The sequence below is a fragment of the Molothrus aeneus genome, chromosome Z (genome assembly GCF_037042795.1).
Source record: "Molothrus aeneus isolate 106 chromosome Z, BPBGC_Maene_1.0, whole genome shotgun sequence".
NCBI classification, from domain to species: domain Eukaryota; kingdom Metazoa; phylum Chordata; class Aves; order Passeriformes; family Icteridae; genus Molothrus; species Molothrus aeneus.
The window spans coordinates 68,666,695-68,694,089 of record NC_089680.1 but is presented as its reverse complement, the minus strand read 5'-3'; the positions used below and the strand labels follow the sequence as shown (position 1 = coordinate 68,694,089).

Sequence of the window (27,395 nt, the reverse complement as noted above, 5' to 3'; positions counted from 1 at the left end):
GTGATATCAGGATGTTGGTGTAGGGCCCTGCATGCCTGGCAGCCTGGTGTAAAGGCTCAGGGCCCCCAGGTGCTGCAGCCGCCCCTGCTCAGGGCAGTACCGGACTCAGCCCTGCAGGTCACACAGGGCTCACCCAGCCTGCGGGGCACCTGGGGCCCTGCTGGCACAGGGGCAGGGCTGGGGCAGCGCCGGCTCTGTCTGTGTGTGAGCGACGGCAGCGCTGGCAGGGAGAGGGCAGGGCTGTGCTGGAACAGCCCGGGGGGCAGCCAGGCCTGCCCAGCCCCGGTGGGGGTCTCTCTCCAGGGTGCCACACTGGCCTGTGGCACGCTGAGGAATGAACCCCATTTCTGGGGCAACATCAGGAGTCCCAGAAAGCTGCAGAGACAGGACACGCACATTCCAAATCTTTCATTACAAGTAAGAGGCAGAAGGTTGCAAGCACTGTAGTTAACTTTATTGATCATTACTGAAAATGAGTTAGTAGAGGTTAAGTGCCAAGAGGCAGCTGTTCCTTCAGGTTCCCTGCCCTGTCACAGACCCAAAACACTGCTGAGCCTCTTGCTGGGGCTCCCTCGAGGGCCTGGATGCAGCTTGTTTTCAACAAGGACAGTTTTGTTCGTACTCTGCGTGGGTTCAGCCCTTCTCCCTAACAGCAGCTTCTCAGGAGAAGTCAGCTGAAATGCAGCTCAGCTCCATCCAGGGTAAGATCTCGAGGCCTGAACCCTTCTAGGACTGGAGTGTTAAAGCACAGGTAACAGCAGAGCAGATTAGGTTAAATTACAAATTGTTTTTGATACAAAAACATAAAATATCCCCTATTAGCATCAAGAAGGCATCCAAGTTTTAATATTCTCATTATAAAATTGTACCAGCATTTTTACTGAAAACAATATAGATCTTGTATCTATTTAGTTTTGGTTCTGTTCTCGACAAGCAGTTGTGTGGCTGCTACCAAACCCCAACGGCAGTTTGATGAACCTCAGTACAAACCACATGCATCACAAATACATAAATAGATCTACATGACCCGGTATAAAAAATACATCCTATGCAAGAACCTCAGGTATACTAAAAATCCCACAACGGTTTGGGGGTTGGAAGGGACCTTAAAGAGTCCCAACCCCACCTGCCACGGGCAGGGACACCTTCCACTAGAATCAACCTGTTTGTGAAAATTCAGACTTAATACATCTGTTCTCCCTGAAAGCAAAGGTGGCTACTAAAATGTGGCAAAAGCAGTAGACAGGAGCAGAAAAAATACTGCAGAATCGTTGTCTGACTTATTGCTACATGTAGATTACATCATGAGTAATCTGTTTTTTCCTAATCCTTGAAAGGTCAAATTGTGTATGGAATTCTGAACAGAGTAAAGAAAAAAGCACTTTTTATAAAAATAGCATCCATTTAAGTTAGATAAATCCTTATAAATACAAGAAAGAAACCAGTTACTCTATAAAACATTAATTGAGAGCATATGAAGCACCAGCATCACATCCCCAGGTTAAGGACCTCAGTGAGGTGTTTATCTACACAGCCACAGCGTTCCCCTGTGCTGCCAGAGCTGCCCTGGCACACGGGGGGCTCCAGGCAGCTTCAGCACCTCTGGGCTCTGAACCCCTTTCCCATGGAAAGGAAACAGCTTTGGGCCAGCCCTGCTCCAGTGCTCAGCTCTTGCAGAGATCACACAGAGCCCCAGCAGCTTTAGTTGCACACTGGTGTGAGGGTGAGAGGCAAGATCCTATGACTTGGAGTCACACTACACCTACCAAGTGCTGCAGCTGTGTGACAGTAGCAAAACCTGCACTCTTCTGCACCTGTATTAAGTGTCAGCTTTCGGAACTGCATGACACAAACTGACTCTTTTGTGGCAGAGGAAGCAGAGAGCATCTGAGGGGTTTAAAAATAAACAGTTTGAAAAGCTATTAAAACATAAAAGGTTTAGAAACTTTAACATTTTTAGTGTTTGTAGCATTACAACTTTGGTGTTCAGATCTAGCAAATCAGTATAAGCATGTAATCAGCCTCATCAAGAGAGGTGTTCTATAATGAAAAACACTAATTCCATTTTCAGTGGCAGAGCTGTAGGATCTGACATTCCACTGTGAATCACAGGAATCAGAGCATTGTCCAAGTCGTTCAGGTAGTTCTGTGGGAGAAGGTGTCCTCCAGAGCCTGCTAAGTATTCAACCTGGGAGGGAAACATACTGATATTAATTAACACTTCTTGTATTAACATTATATGCAAAACATGCTTTATCACAGTAAAAGAGTATTCCATCTACCATGAAGTGAGAAATTAACGACTAAGACAGCATCTTCCCCAAATGTCATCCTCAGCCTGGATCTTGGGTAGGGCAAAACTCTAAACCTTCATGGAGAGATCCAAGGTATTTACAAGGGAAGGTACTTCAGTGGAAATGGAGTGTGTGCAATAAAAGTTGAAAGCTTACCATGTCTGAGTCGATGGAAACTCTGAGTCCTATCTTATTCATCCCGTTATTTTTCAAGGTTTTAAGGTGAGGGCAAAGAGCAGTGCTGCAGGCAATGGCAATCTCTCTTGCAAACCGGTGGGGAACAGCACTGGAGAGTTCATGATCCTTTGCAAAATAGTAAACCTGAGATCAGAGAAAGGGAGGGCCAGTCAGCAGCCTGGTACAGCCCAAGGTTAGGAAAAAGAGTATTTCAGGATCACATAACACCAAACAGGGCAAGCTTTGGTGCTTGTCTGCTGGGAAAGCACCCGAGTCATTCATCCACACAACCAAAATACCTCAGGAACCATGGGAATGCCTTCATTAGGCATTTACAGAGCTGTCACTGCCAACAGACTTGAGTCTTTTTCAGAGGACAAAAAATTACAAGTGTGTAAACTCAGCAAGCAGCTGCAGAGAACGTTCTGCCTGGCAGCATGGCTACACACAAAATCAGCTCATTTTAACAGCTTCACTTAGTACCATCACATTACCACTTAAATATTCCATAAGTAATAAAAAAGGCTCAAGAGCTATGTAATTCACTAACTTCAGTGCACTTCATAACTTTTCCCTCTCTTTCGAAGTCTCTGTATTGTGGTGCTTTTTCCCTCTGAGTTCCTTCCATTGATTCTCCGTCAACTGGGCTCAAAATTCTATGGAAAACAATAGTGTGATTAGCAATTTAAACAACACTTATAGTTTAGATACAGTAACTTCTAAGCATTAATATTTACCTATCCTTTAAGGCTATTTAAACACCTTAACAACAAAGTACGAAACAGGACTTGCACTATGAAAATACAGATGGTACAAAAGGAAATATCCTAAACAGGGAACTAACAGCATTAATAGAAACCTAATCTTGCAGGTTTAAGACACTATAAACCATCCTTGGTATCAAGCACTTTCTGTCACAAGAATACTTCAGATTAATTTTAAGAAACTAAAGGGAGATATTTGAACATTGGGAGCAAGAACTCTCTCAGATGTCTGGCTTTGGCAGTACATTTACCCTTTGTTTGTTTTCTCTTCATTTTCTACCCAGCAAATATCTACGTATTCCTTCACGTCCTCTGTGTCCACTTGTCCACAGGTTATCCTGAAGTCCTTCTTGTCTCTTAATGCCTGACGAAGGCCTTCCATAGCTTCTCGTGTTATTTGTACCATTAGCCCATCTAGAAGAAAACCAGTTAAAATTCCACACTATCCACAGGAAAAGCAGCTCAGGTTGTTAAAGAATCTTGGCTTCAGTTCTACTGAGACCAACCATCTCCTACAGCTAATTAATAAATGCACAAAAGTACTGCATGCCCCACCTACAGCACTGAACGTTACATGAAAGAGGAAGAAAACCTATTCTGTCAACAGAACTCAAACTAAAAGATAACTTTTAAGTTAATTTTTGAAATTTTTTGCATATATATGCCAATATATATATTTCAGCAATATGTCAATGAAAATAGTTCCATAAAGGAAAGACCTGCAGTGATTAAACAGAGTTTAAATTTGAATGTTTTAAAACAAGTAGGTGAACTATCATGTATTTTTATGCAGCATTTCTTTGCAATAGGTTTCATACAAAATTTAAAAACCTGAAAAGTTTAACTTACTGAGGCATAAAGACCTTGCACAAGACTGCTGCTATTTTTTTTTTTAAAGTCTCTTAAGAGGAGAACAGAACAAAATTCTTACCTTCAACTATACTGGATTTAGCTAAAAATCCTGAAGATGTTTTTAGGGCTCCATTAAACACCACAAAACTTGCACCTGTAACTGGACAAAGTAAGAAGGAAGTCAGCACCATTTCGTGTCACTCCAGTCAGTCATAACTGACATTAAACTTGCACTCCTCCTAAAACACAATTTAATGTGACACCAGAGATGCATTTTCTGTGCAGCCTAACGCTGAACTTCCATTTCTGCTCTAGAAATGTGCTTTTCCTCCCCCAGACCTCTTACCTTTCCTGGGCTGTCCCGTGGCACCGATGGCCCGTGTGTGACAGAGGCCCTGCTTGTTCTGCACACACACCAGGTGAGAGTCTGCCTCGGTGCTGAAACTGGCTCCAATGCTAATTACATGTTCGTTAGAGGAACTGATCACCCTCATCACCTGTCAACACAAAGTTTGTCATTACACTGAAAAATCTCACCAAGAGGGTTTTTTGGTTGTTGCTTGTTTGTTGGTTTTTTTTTAATTACTAAAGCAAAACATCATAATCAGGAAATCTGCAAGAGGGAATGTTTAAAAATAATATGCTGAAGGATTTTGAAGAGACTGCAGATCTTTCAGTATTTAACAGCTATCCTAAACCTCTACTCCTCATTATCCACCTTCCAGTGTATCACAGAAGGAAGTGTGTGCTCAGGTAATTGCATGCCCTTCCCATTACACATTTAGGTCAGTATAAAGCTCTGAGAAGAGGGTTTTTTCAAAGAGCTGATGGTAGAGGTGTGACTGCTGTTATTCAAAAAATGGAAGACTAAAGCAGTTTGGATTAGAAACCTAAGATGGGGGTGGGTACTCACCTCATGGTGCTTCCTCAGAGGTATTTTAATACAGCTTCTACCCATTTCCACATGGACAAACAGGTTGTCTATGGTATGCAAACTACATCGGTAATTTCTAAAGTCCTATAAAAGACAAAATATTTATGTTAGCAGACAATTAAGTATTGCTTTATTACCTTTTCCTTACCTTCATCACTTAGATGAAGGTACTCTAAATGCATCTGCAGGACCTCCAAAAAACAGTAGTATTTAGAGTGGCTGAAGATGTAGGGATCCCTTTTTGCCCACCAGGTGTATGTGACAGGCATCTCAGTGAATGTATTAATAAATTCAGAGCACTGACAAATTAGCTGTATTAACCAATGGGTTATTTACTCTATGGCTACTTCATTCACATTAGAATCCCAGTGATTTAAGGAAAGAAAAACTTCAACACTCTCCCTTCTCTGATAGAAAAGTGAAGTGTGGAAGATGAGTTAGTTTGCAAGCTCACAGCCTGTCCCCTACATCTCTAATTTGATTTACAGATTGAATAGTGCAACGTTTCTTATCCCTTTCTGTGGCAGAAGTAATCTCCTATAACCTCAGCCACTTCTGCAAAATTCTGTTTATTTCCAGAACAACAACATTAGGTATGAAATGGTCTCATTTGCTTTTACTACTTCAGCTAGGAAAAAAAGTATAAAGAGGCTCTTTTCACCAGCTGAGCCAGGCAATCAGTGCCTTCCTCCATCAGCAGAGCTGCAGCAAGAAGGGTATTTACAAAACATCTCAGGGCACTAAGGTTTCCATGGGACAGCATCCTGCAGTAGGGATGTAAATCATAGGTGCCCTTTGCCTCAGCCACTTGTGTGGGGACAGGCTCTGCATGATCTCTCACAGAGCATCTGCATCACAGGTGCCAAGGCACCACCCAGAGAACATTCTGCAGCCATGCAGTGACTGGAACTCCTGCAAGGAGCACCTACTGCCCCTGCCTGCCTCAGGCTGACACAGCCACCAAGGGGAACCCAGGTAACTCTGATCCCCCTGGAAAGGAGCTCCACAGAAACCCCATCCAGCAGCAGCACTGCAGGAAGGCTGCCCAAAGCCTCAGGGGGCAGCTACACAGTGCCACTTGCACAGCACCAGTGAGGCTGGTGGTGGCGCGTGGATTTCAGTGGGAGGCTCCTACAGGAGGAGGAAATGTGCTGTTCTTTGATGGGGCACCTGCTCCAGCTGCGATCTGCACACCTGTGCTGGCAAAAAGGAAAAAGGGGCAGAGACTGCAGTTTCATCTCAGCTATGATGGTCTCCAGACCCAGGAGAGGATGCAGTGATTGCCCAAATGAGACCTGTTCTGCTTTCCATGGCCCTGCCCTGAATGCTGGGATGGAAGGGCTGAAGTTCTGTGTAAGTATCAGAAGAGGAAGGTTACTGGCCAGGAACACAGGCTTACTGCAATCTGAAATCAAATCATTTGGGTAACAGAGGGAAAGCTTCCACAGGAAATGGCATGAATTCCAGACCTACAGTTTTGCCAAAATGCCCTTCACAAAAGACAGTCAAGCTGAGTAACTGTGGCAAGGTTAAGTTTGTCTGACAAAGCAACTAAACTGCAGTTAGTCCCCAGCATCTGCCTGTCAAGTGTTTCTTCACATGTAAAACTGTCAGATTTAAGACCAGAATCCCTGCACCACAATGATGCTCAGAAGAAAGAAATGCACCTGAATGATGACTACCAGCATCAATGCAAATGCCAAGATCTCCCTCACTCATTAAAAGTCTTTTTTTGCTACCAGAACTAATGCATAACAGTACAAGGTGAAACAAACTGCTTTCTTAACTCTCTCATGAGTTTTAAGTTAAGTATGACAAAAACATTTGCTCTGCTCTCAAGATTCAGCATTTGTTTGGAGGATATTTTGATGACAACAGGAAGGGCAGGTAATGAAGCATCTACTCACAACAGGCAGATTCAGAATGTCCAATGTGCGTCCCATGTCTCCAAAGAGCGGCTCCCGGTGCCTGACACTTACCATGGGAGCTGGATAGGCTAGGAAGAAAAAGGGCACATTTACCTAACAACAAACTCTACAACTTGCTATTCCAAGTAGTTCTATAGGCTTTTTTTCAGCCGTAAGCTGTCTCTAAATCTCAAGATCTGACCAGCCAAAGGAAGCAGAGCCCCTCTCTAATTCTCAGCCACTGTGGGTTCTCTCCCCCCACGGTTATATCTGACAAAAGTGGCTAAAAAAGCCAAGCACAGCAAGTGGATTGGTAAGAAAAAGAACAACAACAAAGCAGCTGCCACCTCTGTTACCACACAGACAGGATCTGGCTGGTAGAGGTCCACTGTGGGCTCCAGAAGTCCATGAACAGGTGACAGGTTCATGTTTATGTGTTGGACAATTCCCACCTTTACAGAGACGGGGCAACTGAGAGGCATTTTAAAAGATTTTATTCCATATCAGTCTCATTGAAGGGTGAGACATAAGAGATGTAAAACTCAATGCCATTCTATCAGAAACCCACTTATTTCCTGGTTACAACACCTCATAAATGTTTCTCAGTCTATTAGCTGTAGCCACACAGTGCTGCTAATACTTCTAACACCAACCACCTATTATTTTACGCCATGCGGTTTTGCTACAATGCATCTTTCACAGTTCTAAATCTTCAAAATATCAGGTCTTTTTGCAAGGCCATCCTTTGAAACTTGTTTCTAGTTCAATCTCTCTCTCACCAATGTCATCTCTATTCCATGGCCTTCCTAAGGCAGCACACCTTGTCTCAGAGTTTGCATACAGATGTGCAAACAAGGCTGTGAGAGCTTTCAGTCAGGTTTGGAGAATCCCTTACAAATCCATTTCTCACATTTATGGACTTGCAGCTTCTACAGTTGTGGGCTACAGCCTTTTTACGTGCCTAGATGTTTCCAATGTATTAATAAGTTATCCTTTTAAGTAATCAATACCTTTATTTGGTTAATGAAGCAGTAATATTTTGCCAATAAACTAATTTAATTAAAATAACCATTTTATCAGAATTGCAAACTGGACTTGTGATCATCCCTTCAAACCCTTCTCCTACAACCAAAAAAATCTTTATATTTTACTGACAGTTTTTGTTTCTTAGCTTTCTCATCTGCTAAGAGAAAAAAAAAAATCAAAGAAGTCTATCAGGACAATGAACACTCCCAGGTGGCTCCACATGTTGGGCTTATACAAGTATAATATAAAATACTGCAAAGATTATTTTAAAATAGCTTGCTTGTCTAAAAACTACTAGTATTTTCCAAAGGGAACTTTACAGTTTATGCAGCTACTGGCACTGTTAAAACTTACCCCCATATTCTGCTCCCAATCTCAGCATCAAACGTACTGGAAACACTTTTGCCCAGGGTATTTCCAGCTTATGGATAAGAATGCCACAAAGAAAAGGGTAATCTGGTAGAATCTGATCATCAAGTTCCTGAAAAGCTGGTGAAACAAACAGGAATCCGCCATGCTCTTTGTTGCTGAGAAAGCTTTCTGTAAAAGTAATGTTTTCCATGTTTTTTATGAACCTTCCTGTAGAAAGAGGAATGGAGAGTGTTTACAGAGCTGGGTCACTCAGAGAACTGCACTAAGCAGTGAGCTCTGACAGACCTGCCAGCCCACCCTTCCCCTCACATCTTCCTGCAGCCTGTCAGCTATCTAAACCCACAGAGTATGAGCCCTGTACTTCATCACCAAATGAACCTGACTACGAAACTAAGCTCCTCCAAACAAGTGCCTAAAGTCCTAAACACATCAGTGGATGAGTTTTGATCAACAGACCTAAAATATTTACATTTATGAGCACTGTACTTCTACAAATGAAGTGCAGGTGTCCTAAAAACTACAGACTCAGGGCTCATACCCAGAATCTCCACCACAATACAACTAAAACAACAAAAAAACCTGCAAACATGTTTACAGAAGTATATAAAACAAGCATAAATTTATTTGTTTCTGTTATTTAGAACTCTAGTCTAACACTGCAAGCTCTTTCAACAGAATCATTAGACAAATAATTCAAGAAAAATTACCTATCAACTTTACGTTTTAAAGATCAGCAAGAATATTCTACACAAGAAAAAGTTAGACATTAAAATGACACACCTTTCATTGCATCTTTATAGATGTCAAGAAATAATTTGAATAATTCACTAGGGAAAACATCTTCATCTGGCAAACGCTGCAACAGAATGACAATTTCTGCCTGACCCAAACCATGCAGTCCATTTGTTGAGAAGCACCAGCACTTTTCTGAGGAATCTTTAAAAAGATAAGATACCACAGTAATGCTGTTTTACAGACAGAAAAAAAAGAGAAAAGGCTTGATTTAATGGAAAAGAAAATGTGCAATACTTACATGTTATTAGCTTCACATTGACAAGCAAGTTTGCATTTAGAATAAAAGTCAATGGATTAGGACCTCCTTCCCCAAGCAGCAAGGTGACCTTTTGGTGAAATGGATGTTCCTCCACCACAAGATCTAAATAAAGTGACACATGATTTAGTTCAAAATACCAGCCAATGACCCAAACCAAGAATCAGTTCACTGTATGACAGAGTCATCCCATCCTCCTACCCCTGTGGTAATTCCCAAGATTTGAAGAGCTACAGATCAACCAGGGAACAGCTTACTCTAAGATTCAAGGAACATAGAGAACTGAAGCAGCAGCTTGAAAGAAAGGTGTAAACCAAGGGTGCCCTTCCTTTGGAAATCCCTGACTGAAAGTGTGCTGTCTCCTCATTCATACCTTGATTCTGCCAGGTACCTCTGATGAGCACAGCCACCACTATCATGCAATTAAGTGGTGACCCATTGTTCTCATAACATACTGATCTTGTTAAAAGTGCACAGTCATTACCCAACAATCCAGTGTGCAACAAATAAATTACATGAGAATTATATTAAAATACAAGTTTTTGAGTCTGTATTTATGGATGAGTCTGTATTTACAAATCTGGGATAGTGGAAGGTGTGGGTGATAGGGGGTGGCACTGGATGAGCTTTAATGTCCCTTCCAAAGCCAAGCAATCCTAGGATTCTGTGAGTAAATAGCAACAATTTTCTCAAGAAGTTAGCAGCTTTTACCTTTCCCTTTTTCACCCAGCGCCAGCAGAAGTGGAGGCAGCTGATCACCACCAGGAAGAAGGCTGATGTCTCGTCGCACCCAGCTCTCTACCCCACACAGTGCTCTGTAGCTTGAAGCAGAGACAGGCACAGCCCGTGTGCTCCGACCCTCTGAACTGGGACTGCTCTTCTCTGCTGCTGCTGCACGGGAACACTCCTCAGTGCCCAGAGTGACAGATCTGTCACCAGGTGCCACCTCACTCTGGCCTGGCGTGGCCTGCTGTGCACCATCTGAAGGAATAGAAGGATGCAATCCCTCCATTCTTGTCGTCTTATCTATTTCTTCCTTCAGTTTTTGATTTACATCAGTTACCAGGTCATCTTCCTCTGGGTTTGCAGCCTGTAAAGAAGAAATAACAAAAAAAATTCTACATCGTCTCATAACCAGCTAAACTTTCATTACTAGTACTCTAGAAGCAAAAAGAGAAAGAATCTATCACAAAAGTTAGGAATACATTTCCTCCTAATAAGAAGAAAGCCATCCAATCTCTCCTGGATCCTCCTCTCTTTTTTTTTGTTTAGGAGTTACATGAGTGAAGATGCAGAGTTAATATATTTGTTTGGTAACACAAACTGGCTCAGCAGCTCTGTACTGCAAACATTTCTACACTATTTCTACTATTCTACTAATAGCTGAATGTAGCTTTGCTCAGCCTGATTAATTTCTAGTTTGGAGTCCAACCCACACGGTTTCCCCAGCAAGACAGGTATGACAGCCATACACAGGCACACTGGGATGTCAGCTGCCATAAAAAAATAAAATGGAAAAAACTAATCCCCCAAGACCCCTCAAAAAAATCAGAGATGTACATGATCTTTCTTTAGCCTTGCATCCGATACCAGAGGGAAGACTTTGTCCATGCAAGAAAAACCCTGGCAACTTTAAGCTTGCCCTGTAGCAGTTCTCCTGGTGTCCCATCAGCTTCCAGCAAATCCTCCATTTAACAAATATGCTGCCACAAAATAAAAAAAAAGCCACCAACTCCAAAGGGAAGACTCCACAAAAACACAGACAAAACCAAGGCTAAATTGGCTAATAACAGACTTCTTCCCTGAATCTGCTTGTGGGTGTTTCATACTTGGCATTTCTGCCCTTCACACACCTGCAGCAGCACTTCCAGGATTTTGTGCTGCCTTTTCTTCGGAGCTGCACTGTGCTGGTTTTGTCCAAGCTCCTGAGGCTGCACAGGAGAACCATCAACTAATTGTCTTCCACTCACTTTATCCATGCTGCTTTTAATTTTAGACATTGCCCATCTTCTGCAAGTGCAAATATCCTACTCTTTCTCCAAAATGAGAGACAGGCTGTATCTTTTGTTTGACTCTTTTTTTATTTGATTACTACAGTTCTTCATGTGTATAAGCTGGTTTAAATGCTATACACCTGTTAAGTGCTCAGATCCTCTATATACAAATAATAATGATCTGGTTTTTTTAGCTTTATCAATATATTTTAAAAATTCTTGAGTGCTGTGAAAATCATGGAATTTAAGTTACTAATTGAGACAGTGCTTCAGTGCTTTACTATGTTTTATCTTAAAAAGGCTTCACCTGAGGAACATTGCTAAGTCTTTCCACAGCAAACATTACACCTCTTCTGTGGACATTTTTTTTAAATTGCAGTTCCTTCACTAGTATGCATATGACTCATTATTAGAAAACCAATCCCCCTCTTGGTTCAGTATTAGTTCACACTAAAAGCAATACACAGATTTTGTTGCACCCTATAATGTTGCAACCTATAATGCCCTAATAATTGCGGGGCACTAAGCAAGTTGGTTAGTCTGATTCAGCAGGGAAACTGATGGATTATATAATATATATATATATATATATAGATAGATAGATAGATAGATAGATAGATAGATAGATAGATAGATAGATGTATTTATATAAACTGATGATGGATTATATAGTGTACATATAAATACAAACTGATTGGTTATATAGTACATATAAAATATAATATAGCACACCACTGGGAATAAAAACAAACAACCACAAACTTGTACTATAAGCAGGTTGCTAATGATAGCCTTAAGAACTGTGGCTGAGGTCACCTTCACAAAAGTGGTTCATCAAACACTGTGTACTGAAAAAATTGCTTTGGCAAATTTTTTTCAGCCACACCAGTTCTGAAGTTCACAAACTCCTCAAACCAAACAAAGTTTTCCTTTGAAAACTCTGCTCAGTTTTACTCAAATTGAAAATTACTACAATGTTTTTCAATCCAAGGACTTCAGAGCTGCTGCCCAAAGGACTGTCTCAGGTTCCAAAGGCTGTGACTCAGAAGCTACGGTGTGTAAGAACCCCATTCCCAGGCCAGCAAAGCTCTCCCAACAGGTAATTCATGCAGCTGAACCATCCCAACTCCTACCGCGGGTGTCTCGGGCAGGTCTGCGTTCTCCGGGCTGGATTCCTGTGACCGCTTTGCTCCTGAGGACAGCTTTGCTGTGTCTGCCACCTCCCCGTTTGGCAGAATGCCATCTGCAAACCAAACCCTCTTCTGCTCTCTGGGGCACAGCCCTGTGACAGGTGAGAACAACAACTCTGTGTTATCGCGAGTTACAGCGGCTCCAACAGCTGAGGGGGACAGAAATGAAGCCCCTTCTCCCCACCACATGGACAGAGAATGTCTGTTCACAGACATTCAACAAAACACAGGGTGACATCAGCCAGTCTCCAGTCAGGCAATGTAACCTCTCACCTGCAGAGGAAGCTGCCCTGCTACAGTTAAATCTATCAATTCGTATTACAGAAGGCTACTTCCTCAATCACCCCTCCGCAGTGACATAAGAATGAAATGCATATCACAATTAAAGATGGAATACACTCTAAAAAAAGTTGATTTATCATTTTAACAATGTGTTTTGTTTGAAGAAGGTCAAATGTTTAAAAAAAGTTGAACAAAGACACTAGTTAGCCACTAATCATTTGTATTTACACAGAGAATAAGCTTTGCTCTTCCCTTGTACCTTCTCCCAGGTACTTTTTGTTTTCACTTTAAGACTGGCAGTCCAACACAAGCCTCCCTCCTAAGAGGTGTAAAAGACATCTCCTAAGAGATGTAAAAATTATAGAATGAACAGCTACACAAAAAGATTTACAATGTAAACAGAGAAGGCAATGAAAAAAGTAACATCCACTTTTCATAAATGGAGATTTAGGACCAGCTGGGGCCTGACACCCAGACTGGGAAGTGAAAGTGTTTCCATTCAGAGTGTTCCTGTTTCACACAAAAAAACCCAACTATAAATCCCAGACATGATAAGCAGCTCTTCCCAAAGAGACTCTCAAAGTGTCAGATGTGTGTTACACCAAGGATCTGTACCTTCAGGACCAGGTTGTTTAAGTGCTGAGGTAGGCAACAGTGCAGATGGTGAAGGAGAGCTAGCACCCCCAGGTATCCAGGCCCCCTCTACAGGCACAGCAGCAGAAGAATGCTCAGAGGAGACACTGGAATTGGGGACAGGACCAGTTGGACTCATCATCCTTTCAAATGCCTGTGCTAAAATAATGTGGTTAGTTTTTAAGATCGCACAATTTATTAAATTTCATTTGCAGAGCAGTACTGTAGGTGGGTGGGGGTTTTTTTGCAGAGGCAATGTAAAGTTTGTGATCTAGCTATGAAAAATAAACAGTCAAACTGTTGTATGGAAGAAAATTTAGACTCATTTTCTACCTGCATAATTGCCTCATTTCTCATGAGATAAAGAGACCTCCCCTTGTTCTCCTTGCAGTGGCTACACCACTGTGACCCCTGGCCCTTGGGGCAAACGTGTCACATCTGAGATCCACTGAGGCGCCTATTAAAAATCTGACATCGTTTTCAACTTGTTATTCACATACTCATCAACAGGACCTCACTTGTTTCTCCTGATGTTTTCATAAGCATCCATGGTTAGCTTTCCAGTTAAGAAAAGGTTATCTGATGAGTCATTTACTGCAGCCCTGGCAAGTAACTTTAAAAACACCAGGACAGGAAGCAACTTAAAGTTGGGCAAACATGTGAGAACAAGGAGGGATGTGGCCTTTAAACATACACAGGGCTACTGTGGAGGGAGGATAACTTCTGCTAGATTCCTGTCACAGATGACTCAAATTGTATTCTTCTGTAACTTTCTATTTAGTCCTATGGAGTTAAAAGCTAATTTTTTTGTTTTTTAATAAAAAACAACCAACTAGATCCTCAAAGTTCACAGTAAGAACTGGAATCCAACTAAGAAACAATTATCTTTATCCCTCCATCTCAGAAATAGAAAAACCTACACCAATTAAAGTAATCAAGCTCCCCAAAAAGAATAAGGGTTAAAGAGACAGTTCAATGATTACTGCAATTACTCAAAAAAACCTCTTTACCTTTATTAATATCATCATAACAGCCAGTGCAGACTCTTGCTTCCTTCTCCATGTATTGCAGTTTGCATTTTCGTTTGCAACAGCTACCACAAAAAACCTGAATCAGAAAAGGATTGCATTAAATATTATAGACACATTGCACAGCAAATAGCAAAATACACTTCCTTCATTCTAAACCATCTGCAGCCTTGTATTCAAGCCTGTATCTTAACCCCTGACAAAGAAATCCTCAGGAAAAAAAGAACGACAAAAACAAAACCCTCGAAATACCAAGCAGAAAGCAGAACATGGAGGACCCAATTGAAATTATAATAAAATTCTTCTCTGGAGTGAAGAAAAGGATTTCAGGTCACACCACCCATCCCAAATTCTTCTCAATCCTACATGTGATCCTGGCATAAGTATTTTATATCAGCCAGCAGTGCCAGGGCCAAGGAGTGAGGCGCAGAGCTGGTTCTTGCTCTGGTGCTTCAGGACCATCTCTGCAGCCCTGTGTGCAGCAGGGCTCTCAGGAAGCTGTTACCTGCCTGCCAGGCGCTCAGGGCTGCCTCTCCAGCCTGGCACAGCCCATAGCTCCCTGCTGCAGGCTGCTGGGGCAGGCTGGCTCATGTGCTGGGGCTGCTGAGTGGCTCTCCTGCTCCCTCAGCAAGAACAAGCAGTGCTGCCTGCATGGGACAAGCTCCCTTCAGACAAGTATTTGCAAAGAGCGCTGCTTTGGAAGAACAGAATATGCTCTTCTATTCCAGCAGGTATATATCCTCCCTATTTTAAAGCAGAAACAGGGGAAAAGTGTGCCTCATTAGCCTGGACAATCTACAACGGGATCTACACAATCCCATTCAAAGAATTATGTCTTTAGAATAGCTGGTGTTTTGCAAGAGTTGCTATAAATATCTGGAGGTTTTGTCACTTTCCCCTTATGTTCTTTCAAATATGATCTGCAAGTTTTTAATGAGTCACACCATTTTTAGCTATATGCAGACTCTGGACCTTTTACAAAAGGTCATCTGAAACCCCCTAAAGGTGTTCTCTACTCCTAATTGCTCCTAGTCCAGAAAAACAAAGTGGATCAAGGCAGGGGGGAAGGGGGGAGGCAAATCCCAAACAGGAGTGGCATAGGAAAAAAGAAAGTTACTACAATTAACTCCTCCAAGCAGGAAAACTCACTGCAAAAGCAGTGATTGATCAGTGTACTACAAGCTAAAAGAAGAAACTATTCCAGCTGCTTCTGGATTAGTGCCACAGGTAATCTACCTCTATAGGAAACACACATGCTCAGTACATATGTTAAGAATGTAATGGATGAGGATTAATTGCTAATCAGTTATAATCCACTTCAGGGCTTCAAATGCCGAGCAGCACAATCCCTAGCAAGGAGTGTTCTCCTCATACCCTTGCCGACACTGGCACTTGCAGGGGATTGCAGGAGGATTAAATCCTAATGCACCTGAAAGGTGAAGGCAAACTAAGGGACAGGAGAAAGGAGGTGAGTAGCAGGCTGTTGAGCAAGCAAGTGGGTCCTGCTTGAACTAGGAAGAAAAAAGGTACCACAGCAAGAGACAAACACCTGGACAATGGAACTGCAAAGCTGTTTGGCCTTGTGAGGGCTGCAGAGGGCAGAGAAAAAACAGGGACCACTAACTTCACACTTCCCTGTGCCACAGATGCCAGAGTCCACAAGTGTTGCTATTTTCAGGGATAAAAAAAGAGGTATGGGAATCCATACAACTGTCTTCTAGAACAGTCCACAGAGGACAACTCTGAATTCCAAACAGTTTTCACTTAGTTCCCAAATGGCTGAAAGCACAACAAACTACAGCTTCACAAGGAGTGTCCGATTTGGGATTTTTTAAGACAAAAAAAAGTTGCTATTAAAAAGACAGAAAGTCTTATGAGGCAGAAAGTTAAGCTGCCCATTCACAAAAGCTGTAATTGCACAGCACGCCCATATCTGTAAGGTTTAGACAACCCATGCTGCCTTCACTCCCTCTCCTAATGAACAGGCATTGTGATGCTCCCTAATCACACTGCTGTTCTGCCATGAGCCCCTCAGCTGACACACTCACAGCTGTCAACAGCACTGTGCAGTGAAGGGTCTCCCATCCCCACCTCTAGACAAGGTGTGAGAACTTCACAGCAAATGTGAAACAGGAACCTGGAGTCAGTCAGACTTATGACCAAAATGGAACCCACTCTGAAGGACTGTGCTTTAAACCATCACAAAATCTCACCAGGATGTTCTGGCAGTAAGTTCCATGGCTGCCAGGTCAGCACAAGGAATTCTTCATTTCCTGGACACCTCAATTCACACCCACATTTTAGTTCACAGTGGCTGAGTAAATGAGCATCGTGCTTTGAATACACAGTGCTAGAAGAGAGGTGGAAAGAAAAACTGCCGTGCCTTTCCAGGTGGTGCTTAACACTGGGGATGCAGAAATCTAGTGCAGACACCAGTCTTTGCTCTGTCTCGTCATCCTTAGAGCTTACAGAGCAACACAGAACAGTGAGGTCACTAGTACTCCTAGCATTTCCATTTATGTACTAGTACAAACCACAGTAGATCACAAGGGAATCTGAACTGAGTATCAGTTTTTGGCATCGCTTACTCTCTGTAGAAGACCTCAGGCTTAAAAAAAGTTCTGCAATTACTCACTTTGTTGGTGAATCACATACTTTTCCCCTGAGATGAGTTCCTTAGAAAGTGATACATCTAAACACACTGGAAGACAGATTTAGACCATAAATCCTTTTGCATTGGTACTGCTGCTACAGCTCCTGAAAGAACACAATCCCTTCAGATTCATTGGCAGTGCCCCACAGTTATAATAAAGTAAATCCACTGGATTCTTATCATCACCACCTCAATTTTTTAGAACAAAAATACTTAAGTTAAAAGCTCAATAACGGGCTGATTCAATACGATTATGATTAATTAGTCCATCATCTCATCTCCCCTACTCTATGCAAAACACACCAAGCTATCCAGTAATGGCAGGTAAGAACTTACTTTGTACTTCTCTTTAGTCACAATTTTCACAAAAAAGGCCACATGTTTCTTAATTAACATCAGTCTTTTCCAATAGTCTTTAGGTTCCTGTGGAGGGAAAATACAACCTGGCCTTTGTTAAATAAAGTACTTTGGGCCTAGAACACTTCTGTCAATATTCTCTCCCTTCTCTATCTTGGTTATGGCTAAATGAGAACGTCCTTTTCCTGTGGCAGCACAGGACCCCTCCCCAGTGACTCACCTTCCCACAGGCTCGGCAGTGGTGTCGTCTCTTTGTGAAGGTGAACTTGGCCTGGCAGTTCATGCAGTTGGGTGCCTCTGAGTCCGGGACCCACAGGGGCTGCTTCCAGGACAGAGCTGCAGGTGCTTTACGTGGCTCAGCACCTTCAGATGTTTGATTTCCTCCAGCCCCAGAGCTGCTTTCCCCAGGCTCAGTATTACCAACATTTACACTGGTGTCTGAGAGGGGAGCCTCTGGGCTAACAGAACCACATTCCTGGTTTTCTCTTTCAAGTACATTTGTTCTATTCAGTTGTTTCTGACCAGCAGCTCCTTGGGAAAGGTCAAGCAATTGCTTTGGTCTTGCACCTTTAATACAAACATCAGAAGCCAGAGCTCCACTGCCACTCTCAGTCATGCCTTGACTTTGAGACATGGTGACCTCTGCTGCAGCTTCCACTTCATTGTCAGGAATAGATGCTTTAAGGTTACTATTAATGCTTGTTATCTCCTCCAGTTTTGCTTGCATAAGCTCTTCACTGACCTCTGTGAAATCCAGGTTGTTCAGATCTGTTAAACTCCCTCCATCTGCATCAGCTTCCACCAAGTTACCATCATTGTCTGAAGACTTCAACATACTGGACTGCAGACTTTGTCCATACAAGAAATCATCAAGCTCAGCGTCACTTATCAGAATATCACTTTTAATAACATTCTCCTCAACAGTAAAGTCAGCCAGAACAGAGCTCACGCTCTCATCATAAAAAGTGTCTACACCAACATCATATGGCTCAGCTCCAAGGTCTAGAAAAGCAGAAGCAAAAGCTTTGATTTGCTGAGAATCACTATCATCAATTACATTCTCAGTACTGTATTTCTCTCCATCTCCACTTTCTTCTGCAATATTTTCACTGATTTCAGCTACATCTTCTTGCTCATGCCAGGTTGTACTTTCACAGGATTCCCTGCCAGGGAGATGAGTTTTAGACTCTCCAGCATGAACAGTTACAGTATCACTAATAACCTCTGCCACTGCATTTTGAGGTAGAGGATTAACCTTTTCTTCTGATACAACTAAGGAACCACACATGGACACAGGAAGGGAAAGACAAGACTGAGATGTCTGGACATCCTCAGCTGACATACACGAACTGGAAACACTGCTTGGTATCTCACTGCTATTAAGTTCTTCACTATCTACATTCTCTTCTGTGGCTTTCTTTTCCAATTCTACTTCAGCTCCTATCTGACACGAAGAGCCTGGTAAAACACAATTTCCAGGTACTGTTGCATTGCTGTTGTGCAGGGGGTGCCTCTTTGGCAGATCTGAAGGCATGGAATCAGCATTACTCCCATTGTTTGGGTCTACTTTTCCTATGGCATTTCCTCCACACGCTTCTTTGCTTGCTGCAGAGCACGCCCTGTCGTCTTGTGTTTCAAAAGGCAGTTTTTCATCTTTGGGACTGTGTGCATTCCAGCTCTGTGATGTTACACTGACACATTCAGGATCCAGGGCAGCAGTTTGTCCGGGGTGGTTGAGTACTTCATTGCACTTTACAGGTTCTGTCCTGTGTTGATCATCACATAGACCCAGGACTGTTCCTGCAGCGTAACTTTCAGGTTTTAAAGCTGAATTATTAATTTGTTCTGTTGTAAGATGCCCTGAACGTTGTAACACTGAGTCCCCATCCCTCTGCTGTGTGCTGGCAGCCCTGTTGCAGCCAGGTGAAGTCACACAAACAGGAGTGAGGACACAAGACACGCCACAGCCAGCGGGCCCCTGGCTGCCCTGGAACTCATCCCGAGCCCCTTCTGGAGCAGCCACTGAGGGGATTAAATCTGCTGTGTCACTGACAAGATCACACACAAGCACGCTACTACACCTTCCCAGGCTCAGAGCCTCAGCTTCATTTAGGGAACTACTGTCCACAGTGGACAGGAGGTCAGGTCCAGCCACACCCCTCTCTTTGGGTGGTGAGAAGCTGAGCACATCCCTTGTGCCTGCAGGGACGCAGGGAGAGCTCTCCTCTGGGGCAGGACATCCAGCAGGATCCTCTGGCAGCTCTGCTGTGGGGTGTGCATGCTCTAAGCAATCCAGGACTGAAGACAGCTTTGAGTCGTATGGATTTTGAGGTGCACTGAAGCACTCATATTCATCTATTTTAAGCAAGAAGAGATCAAAAGCAAAGTTTATAAGACTGCTCTCTTTCCACAGTGTACTCCCTCCTCTCAACCCCATCTATTCATCAATACAAGCTTTTACTTAGCAGATGCTACTTTCAAACTCCATGGTAACAGTCATTTGACCATGTACTTCCACTAAAAAGGCAACGCAGAAACCAACCTGTATTCTGCTCAAATTCATCAAGCAGTTTGTCCAAGTCACAGACTGCAGCTTTAAAGTAACTGTCCATTCTAGTCTCAGTTCTAGCGAAGCTTTAGCCTTCTTAAACCTTAAACAGAGAAAAACACAGCATTTTATTCAAGGCAATTTTTGTTTACAAAGCCCAAGTGTTCATATTAGACAGCAGCTCATATGAGGTGTTTTTTTATTTTTATTAATACTTTGTTCCCTCTCCATGTAAACAAAACCTAAGCACAAACAGGGCTGCAGCCTCTAAGTATTCTGGATATGCTCAGTGTACTCAGCATTACAAACAATACATCCCCAAATTCACTTCAAACTGCAGAATTGAGGATCCTTATTTAAAAAAAAAAAAAACAAACCAAAACAAACAAACAAACAAAAACCAAAGCATCTGAAAGCATCTGCTATGGCATTACAATGTCAGCATGTTTAAAACCAGAAGGAATATTAGGATCTTCTAGTCTGACCCCATAAACATTTTATGCCACACAGCTCACAGGCAAAAAACAAAATAGGCCATTATTACCTTTCAACACAACTGAACTGTGTAAATAATAGTAATAATTAAAAATCCACCATGGTAATTGAGCTCATAATTTCTGTTCTACTCAAAACACAGTAACTATGCTTCTGAGACCCCAAGAACATGAAACTCTTATTATAGACTTACCAGGTCATCAGAAAGCTATTTGTTTATCAATCACACCCCCCCACTGCAAAACACCCTGGTTTATTTGTTTAATGAACCTTTCAAGCCACTCAATTTTATGCCTTTTTGGTCATTCAGAATTGCCTTCCAACTGCACATCTTCTTCAGTGGCTGAACACCCATACAGTGGAACTACCAACCAAAAATCAATATCTACAGCTCCTCTGAGCGAACTGAAGGGACTGAGATCGGTTTAGTCTGACGTCTGTAAACCACACCTGTTGGAGAGCTGTCCAGTTTTCCTTCTGCTTTCATCAGTGCATTCAGCCTCTGCACTGGGTGACCTCACAGCCTACCCCAAGGCCACTGGAGCTCTGACCGCCTAGCAATGCCCAGCCATCCTCCCGAAAGCTTAGAGCCCAGACAAGCAAACACTTCAGTCCTCTCACGCCACGCACGCCGCCCTGCAGCTACAGATCTAGAGTCCATGCCTTACTTCCCCCCAGCTTTAAGGCTTCCCCTCGCTGAATGGTTCAGAGCAGGAGCTTTAACCCGTGTCAATGTGTAACTGTTCACCACATGTGACGCAATTATTGTTCCACACTAGAATGTGTGGAACAAGAACACTTCAGGGCAACGTGTGGTTCAAACAGGGGCTTGCAAAAGCGTTAAGGAAGGTGAAACAAATACGCAGTAACACAGTACTTTGTGCCCATAAGTAAGCCAAAAATGTGAAAAATGCCTATTATATGATTGTCTTTTTGCAAATATTAAAATGAATATAATATGTGCAATGTTAGAAAGCTATGCTGTATTAACGCTTTTCAGTAGTGTGTTAAATATAGTTTTTAGGCTATAAAATAATATTAAAATAGAAACAATACAATGTAAGACACTTTTTCTAACTAGCTCAAGAAATTCTTTGCACAGAGATAGCAGCAACAGCACACCAAAATCCCCAAGAGAAGAATTACTGCCTCCTTATTGGGAAGAACCAGACTTGGTGGGGACCGAGATGACTGATTTACAAGATGAGGGGGGGAAAGCTGGCAATAAACAGGAAACACCCTCTGCTTGAAAAGAATTTTTGAATCATGCATGAGATATATGAATATGCAACAGGCTCTTGCTTTTAAGGGTTAATCCTTTGTTAGCGAGCCGAGCCGTGCTTCCTAGAGGAAAGCATCCAAATGTTCAGAATTCTTTGGTTTTTTTATTGTCCTTTATTGTCCTAACTCTGACTGTCCAAATTCTTATTGCTCTAATTTGTATCACTATTTTTATATTTTAGTGTATATTAGACTTTTAAACTTAATATTAGTTTATATTAAACTTTTAAAATTTTGGAAGAAGCGATCACAAAAATGTCACAAAAAATGAACGACCCGAATATATCACTGTTTGGGTATCTGTGGCCATTAATCAGTCACAGCCAAAGCCTTCAGGCTGCACTCTAATACAAGCCTCTGACTGTTGTCTGGAGCGCTGGAAGAGCAGCAAGCACAGGACTCGGTGCCCCTTCTCCTCACCCATCTGAGCACAGCTCCTTCCTGTAACAATCACGACCTCCCGCCAAGGGGGATGCAACAACATGGACTGGAAGTCATTTCAATTAAGAGCCTTACACGATTAACATCCTTTTGGTGATTCACTGAGAGACATCAAAGTGCAGATTCCGTCCCTAAAGCACGTATCTGTGGGCAGTCAATACTCAGATAGACCACAAAAACAAGAAATATTGAAGGGTTACAAGAAAACCGGGTATCAAAGGATGCGTAATGCCGGTTTGTGTCCTCTGTAGGTATTTATTATACAACCTCATCACTTATCACAGATATCAATAACAACAGGAGCTTACAAATAACAAAAACCTTCCCCACTGGAAAAAAAAAAAGACGAGAGGCCAAGCAATTATTTCATCTACCTTTGTCTTTTACTTAAAGAGGCCTAAGGAATATTCACTGTGCTGCACTCTTGAAAGACACACAAACAAATTGTGATTTAAGCATAAGGGCATTATTAGATGACAACACTATCTATTTTTAGATTATAATGCTAATTAGAAAGGTGCATTGATGCTGTACAGCATTGGCCCACTAAAGTCTCCAGAAAAAGGAAGAACTCAATGAAAAGAACCGCAGAACTAAAACCACACACCAATATTTACATCTATTTAATATAGATTAACCCACTTCTACAGAGAGCTCACAAAACTATCATACCTCAGTCTAACCCAGCAATGTTGCTTTGTTTAGTTAAATCTATTTTAAAAATAAAATGGTTATTTGAGTTGGTAAAGTATTTTGAATAACTAACCTAACCTTGAAAAACCAGCATATGCATTATTACTAATTTCATTACTCTTTCCACAAACTTTTCATATGTCTTCATCTTTCTACAATAGACCTACAAGCAAAAAAACCCTGAAACCCACAACAAAACCAAAACCCCCAAAACAGGGCAGACCAGCAGTACCTCCTTGTCCCTTGTGCACCTCTCTGTCCCAACTCCATGTGTCTGCATCACCCAAGAATTCTAAAAGCCTTAAAAGTTTTATTTTTCTGCTGCCTGGATTTGCCTGCAGCCTGTCCCAGTGTTTACATTTTTGTATTAGAAGCCATGAAAAAGCTCTGGTGACAAATTTTTATTAAATGGCTGCTTGCTTCCCTGAGTGAAGGGTCTGGAGGAACCACATGCTTCAGCAAACTGCATTTGTTCTGAGCATATTCTTTTAAGACTTATATTTGTAACAAAAGAATTACACTACATTCTAACTATCAGAAACCAGGAGCACCACCACCATATGTTTTTTAGGCAGGCACAACCGTTGTTTTCTGATTTTCTTTTTGAGAACTCTGAATACAGTCACTAGGCACTCTCTAAACTGGTTCACAGATTAGGTTTTTTTTTTTTAATAAATGTTGTACTTATGACTTTACCTGAGGCAATAATCTGCAAGGAGACATACAACTTTAGGCTCTCACCAGCTCCATTTTACAGATTTTTTAAAAAAACTTTTAAGCAATATTGAAATCACTGCCTGTTAAAGACTATATGGTTTCAGATAAAGATAGATCAAACATTTATGTAGGGGGAGACTTGAAGATAAAATAGCCGTCTGTCTCAAAAGGGAAAATAATCATCTAAGCACAAAAGGTACTACCAAAAAGTGCAAACTGGACATGTCACTTCTCCAGATAAGCCTCTAAGCAGGCTCATCTTGGATCCCCGACAAATGGTCTGACACACTTCCAGAATAGCACCACACAGACCTAAGAACCAGAGGCAATAGTTCCACCCCACTAAAACTGTTAACTGTGGAATGCAAACCCTGAGATCTCGATGACTGCAGGTGTGACAGGGCGTCCAAAAACCCTTCACAGCCTTCAACACTTCCTTTAAATCCTTCATGAATTACTTATCCCTTCAGACAGTAACAGGCACATGTTCCAGAGTTCAAAACCAGCATTCCACTGGGGATTTCTCAACACGCTCTTATTTAAAGGAGAAGATCACACAAGGCTGCTGGGACACCGGGTGGCCAGCTTACAGGATGGCTTGTCAGGGCTTTTTCCCCAGACACACTCTGTAAATGGCGGCAGCGAGCAGCTCTCAGTGGTGGGTGATAACTTGCAAAACAGAATGGATAGGTTAATTATTACCAACTAGCCAATTCAATGTCTGAAGACAAGGTACCTTTTGATATCTAAGCACCCCTGAAACCACTGTCTGTAGTTTTCACACGTATGGGCACCACCAGACGTGCAGTTTGTTACAGCTAATATCCCCACTGCAGAGGATTTTACAGCAAACATACCAGAACAGCCCAAGCTGGGGTTTAGAGGCAAAGGAACACAAGCAGGGGCACAGGGGACATCTCTCCCCTCCAGAGAGATGACCACAGGATGACCACCACCACAATTCTGATCACCACAACTGCAGTCTTTCTGCTCGCTGGTTACGTTGCTTCAGCTCCATCACCGTGTTTAATTATCACATTTGGCCTGAGCAGGATGCTGAACTAAGGATTGTGGGAGCACTGAAATGGTTTTTTCCACCTTAGCACCCCAGCAGCTAGCACAGGCAGAACAAAACCTCCAATTTAAACACGAGCACTCAGCACTAAATTCACAGTGAAATGCTCATGGAGTACAGTGTGCCCCTTCTCCCTCTCTAAGGGTGATGCCATGATGATTTTTATCTTTTTCTTAATATACCTTTTATATATTCTCAGTACCTTTAACATACATACCTGTAATTCTTTAGGCCTAATATCTTAATACAATCTTGGTATTCTGCTAAGCCAAAAGACCCAACTCCTAAAAGCCTCACAGTTAGAAGCCAGAAAACTTTACACTATCTTGAGAAACAAACATCCCCTCTAAAACACATCCGGTAAACTTAGGCCTATCTAAGAAAAAATACTTTAAAATAAAAAAAAATCACACTATTTATTTAAACCTATCGTTGAAACATCTCTGTTAAATATACTAATTTAAAATCTGTAAAATTGTACACACTATCTCCTCATATGTACGCATTTTGGTATACTCCACCGTGACAAATTTTTACCTCATAAAAATCCTTATTAAATATAAAATAAAAACCTTTATCCCTTACCCGTGTCTAACTCTTAACTCTAAGACCAAGGAAAAGGCATCAAGGGTACTGAAGGAATTAATTTCCAGCTTTTTACCCCTCCCTAACACCATAAACCCACACATAGGCCTGAAGCCCTAAAGACAAAAAAGTTTAAGGGAACAGCTGCCCACAGATCAGCAATCAACCTGATGGAGAAGTTCAGCACAACTGAACAAACACTGCATGAAAAATTTAAATAGAACAAAAATTATTCTTGCTGAGCAGAACAACCTATTGTCCAAACCAAAAGCTGAGGTGGCTGCTGCCACAGCAAGTTTAGGAGCTGAATCATGGGGTGAACAAAAAGCCGCAGAAGTTTTCAGACGTATAAGGACAAGCTTACAGGACACACCACAACAAATTGTCTTGTTTGAAGAATGCCATCTCCTTAGGTAAACATGGACTCTTCAGAAGGACAGAACTCCAGCAGCAGCATGGACATTGCCACCCTCACAGCTCCATCCCGCATCACCTTCAGCTTGTGAGGATTTTTGTTCGTTCATCCACACAAAAAACCCTGAACTGAGAACAGCATTACTAGCACCACCCAGAATCCCTGAATTAAAGGTCTGGCAGGTTCCTCTGGAGCTCCCCAGCCCAGCCCTGCCCAGGCAGGGTGCCCTGGGCAGGGGCACAGGAAGGTGCAGCTGGGGCTGGGATGTCTCCAGCCAGGGACACTCCAGGCCCTCCCTGGGCAGCTGTTCCAGGGCTCTGCTGTCCCTCCATGGACACAAGTTCTCCCTCCTGCTGCCCTGCACCTCGCTGCCCTTTATTTGATGGCCACTGCTGCTCATCCTGGCACTGGCAGCACCGAGCAGAGCCCGGCCCGTGCTCTGGCAGCCCCTGGAGATGTTGGGATGCATTGATGGCATCCCTGGCAGCGTTCCCTTCTGCAGCCTGCCCAGCCCAGCTGCCGCAGGCTCTGCCCAGCACACGGATGCTGCACAGCCCAAATCCTCTCTGGGGCCTGCCCTGGGCCCTCCAGTAGATTCTTCTTTATTCTGCTGTGAAGCCCAGACGTGGGCACAGCACACTGGAGGCAGAACAGACCGGTTCTGATTCCCAGTACCAGCAGTACCAGCAGCCAGCCCCGCCGGGAGGAACGGGCCAGGCAGACCCAACCCACCTGTATCTGCCAGCCGGGACAGAAAATGGCTCTGGAGAACAGGACCAGGCCCGGCAGAGCCCTCGGTGCTCGGCGGAAACCACGGCTCGCTCACCACCCCGCTCCTCTGGTTTGCATTATTAACCAGCCGAGGTTCGCATCACACCTCGCCGGCCACAGAGCACCGACAGCACGGGCTCTGCCAGCCGGCTGTGGCCTCGGCCGTGCTCCCCAGAAGGTGTCAGGGACCATTCTGTGCTCGTATTGACGCACAGACTCAAAATTATTTACACTCTCTAAGTGTACGGTGTATGATTGTCCATTCTACTCTATATACCACATATGTATCCTATACAACCTATAAAATAATCTCGTCTATTTTACTTCATATACCGTATATATTCTCCATATACTCTACACAGCACTCTTTGTATATATACTATACTCGATATACCGTATATAAGAACAGCAGTAACCAATAACATCACTAACACCCACAAACCTCCGGGGGCAAATAACCCACCCAGGGAACCTCAGTCAGAGGTCAGACTCCCACAGCCGCGTCGCCCCGACCTCACCCGGCCGGCTCGGGGCCGTCTCCCCTCAGTGCCCGCCCCGGCCCCGGCCCCGCCGGCGGCTCCGGGCGGCGGCCTCGCCTCTCCGCTGCGCGCAGCGCGCCTGCGCGGCCACACCCGCGCCTGACGTCACCGCCGCCGCGCCCATCCCCACCCTGCGCGTGCGCTTCCTGCCGCGGCCGGCATGGGGCGCAGCCCGAGGCAGGGGCGGGGCCACACGGCTGACGGACAGCGCCAGAGGGTGTGGCATACCGAAACGGGCGGGGTGTGCTTCTGATTGACAGCGCAGGAGGGCGGAGTCGCCGACGGGACGGACCTGGGGTGGGGCCTATGGGGGCGGAGCCT

The 27,395-nt window shown here is 43.2% G+C and overlaps 1 protein-coding gene across 1 annotated transcript; it reads right to left on the bottom strand.

The window, feature by feature from the left end:
- Nucleotides 1–432: 432 nt before the first annotated feature.
- ZFYVE16 (zinc finger FYVE-type containing 16) lies at nucleotides 433–27,078 on the bottom strand. The gene is made up of 18 exons (XM_066569587.1): nucleotides 26,999–27,078; nucleotides 20,057–20,165; nucleotides 17,735–19,869; nucleotides 14,487–14,583; nucleotides 13,459–13,635; nucleotides 12,505–12,653; nucleotides 10,089–10,467; nucleotides 9,360–9,482; nucleotides 9,107–9,262; nucleotides 8,309–8,533; nucleotides 6,929–7,017; nucleotides 5,001–5,105; nucleotides 4,434–4,584; nucleotides 4,167–4,247; nucleotides 3,487–3,649; nucleotides 3,022–3,127; nucleotides 2,451–2,615; nucleotides 433–2,188 (listed from the first exon to the last, which is right to left on the bottom strand). Exons 2-18 carry the CDS (start codon nucleotides 20,124–20,126, stop codon nucleotides 2,027–2,029), a joined length of 4,533 nt encoding a protein of 1,510 aa, XP_066425684.1. The 5' UTR covers nucleotides 20,127–20,165; nucleotides 26,999–27,078; the 3' UTR covers nucleotides 433–2,026.
- Nucleotides 27,079–27,395: the final 317 nt, after the last annotated feature.

Coding starts and splice junctions, on each gene's coding strand:
- ZFYVE16 (XM_066569587.1), bottom strand. CDS start 20,126: ATGGACAGTTACTTTAAAGCTGCAGTCTGTGACTTGGACAAACTGCTT. Junction 9,263..9,359: donor CAATGTGAAGCTAATAACAT/GTAAGTATTGCA, acceptor ATCTTTTTAAAG/ATTCCTCAGAAAAGTGCTGG. Junction 2,616..3,021: donor AAGTTATGAAGTGCACTGAA/GTTAGTGAATTA, acceptor CTCTGATCTCAG/GTTTACTATTTTGCAAAGGA.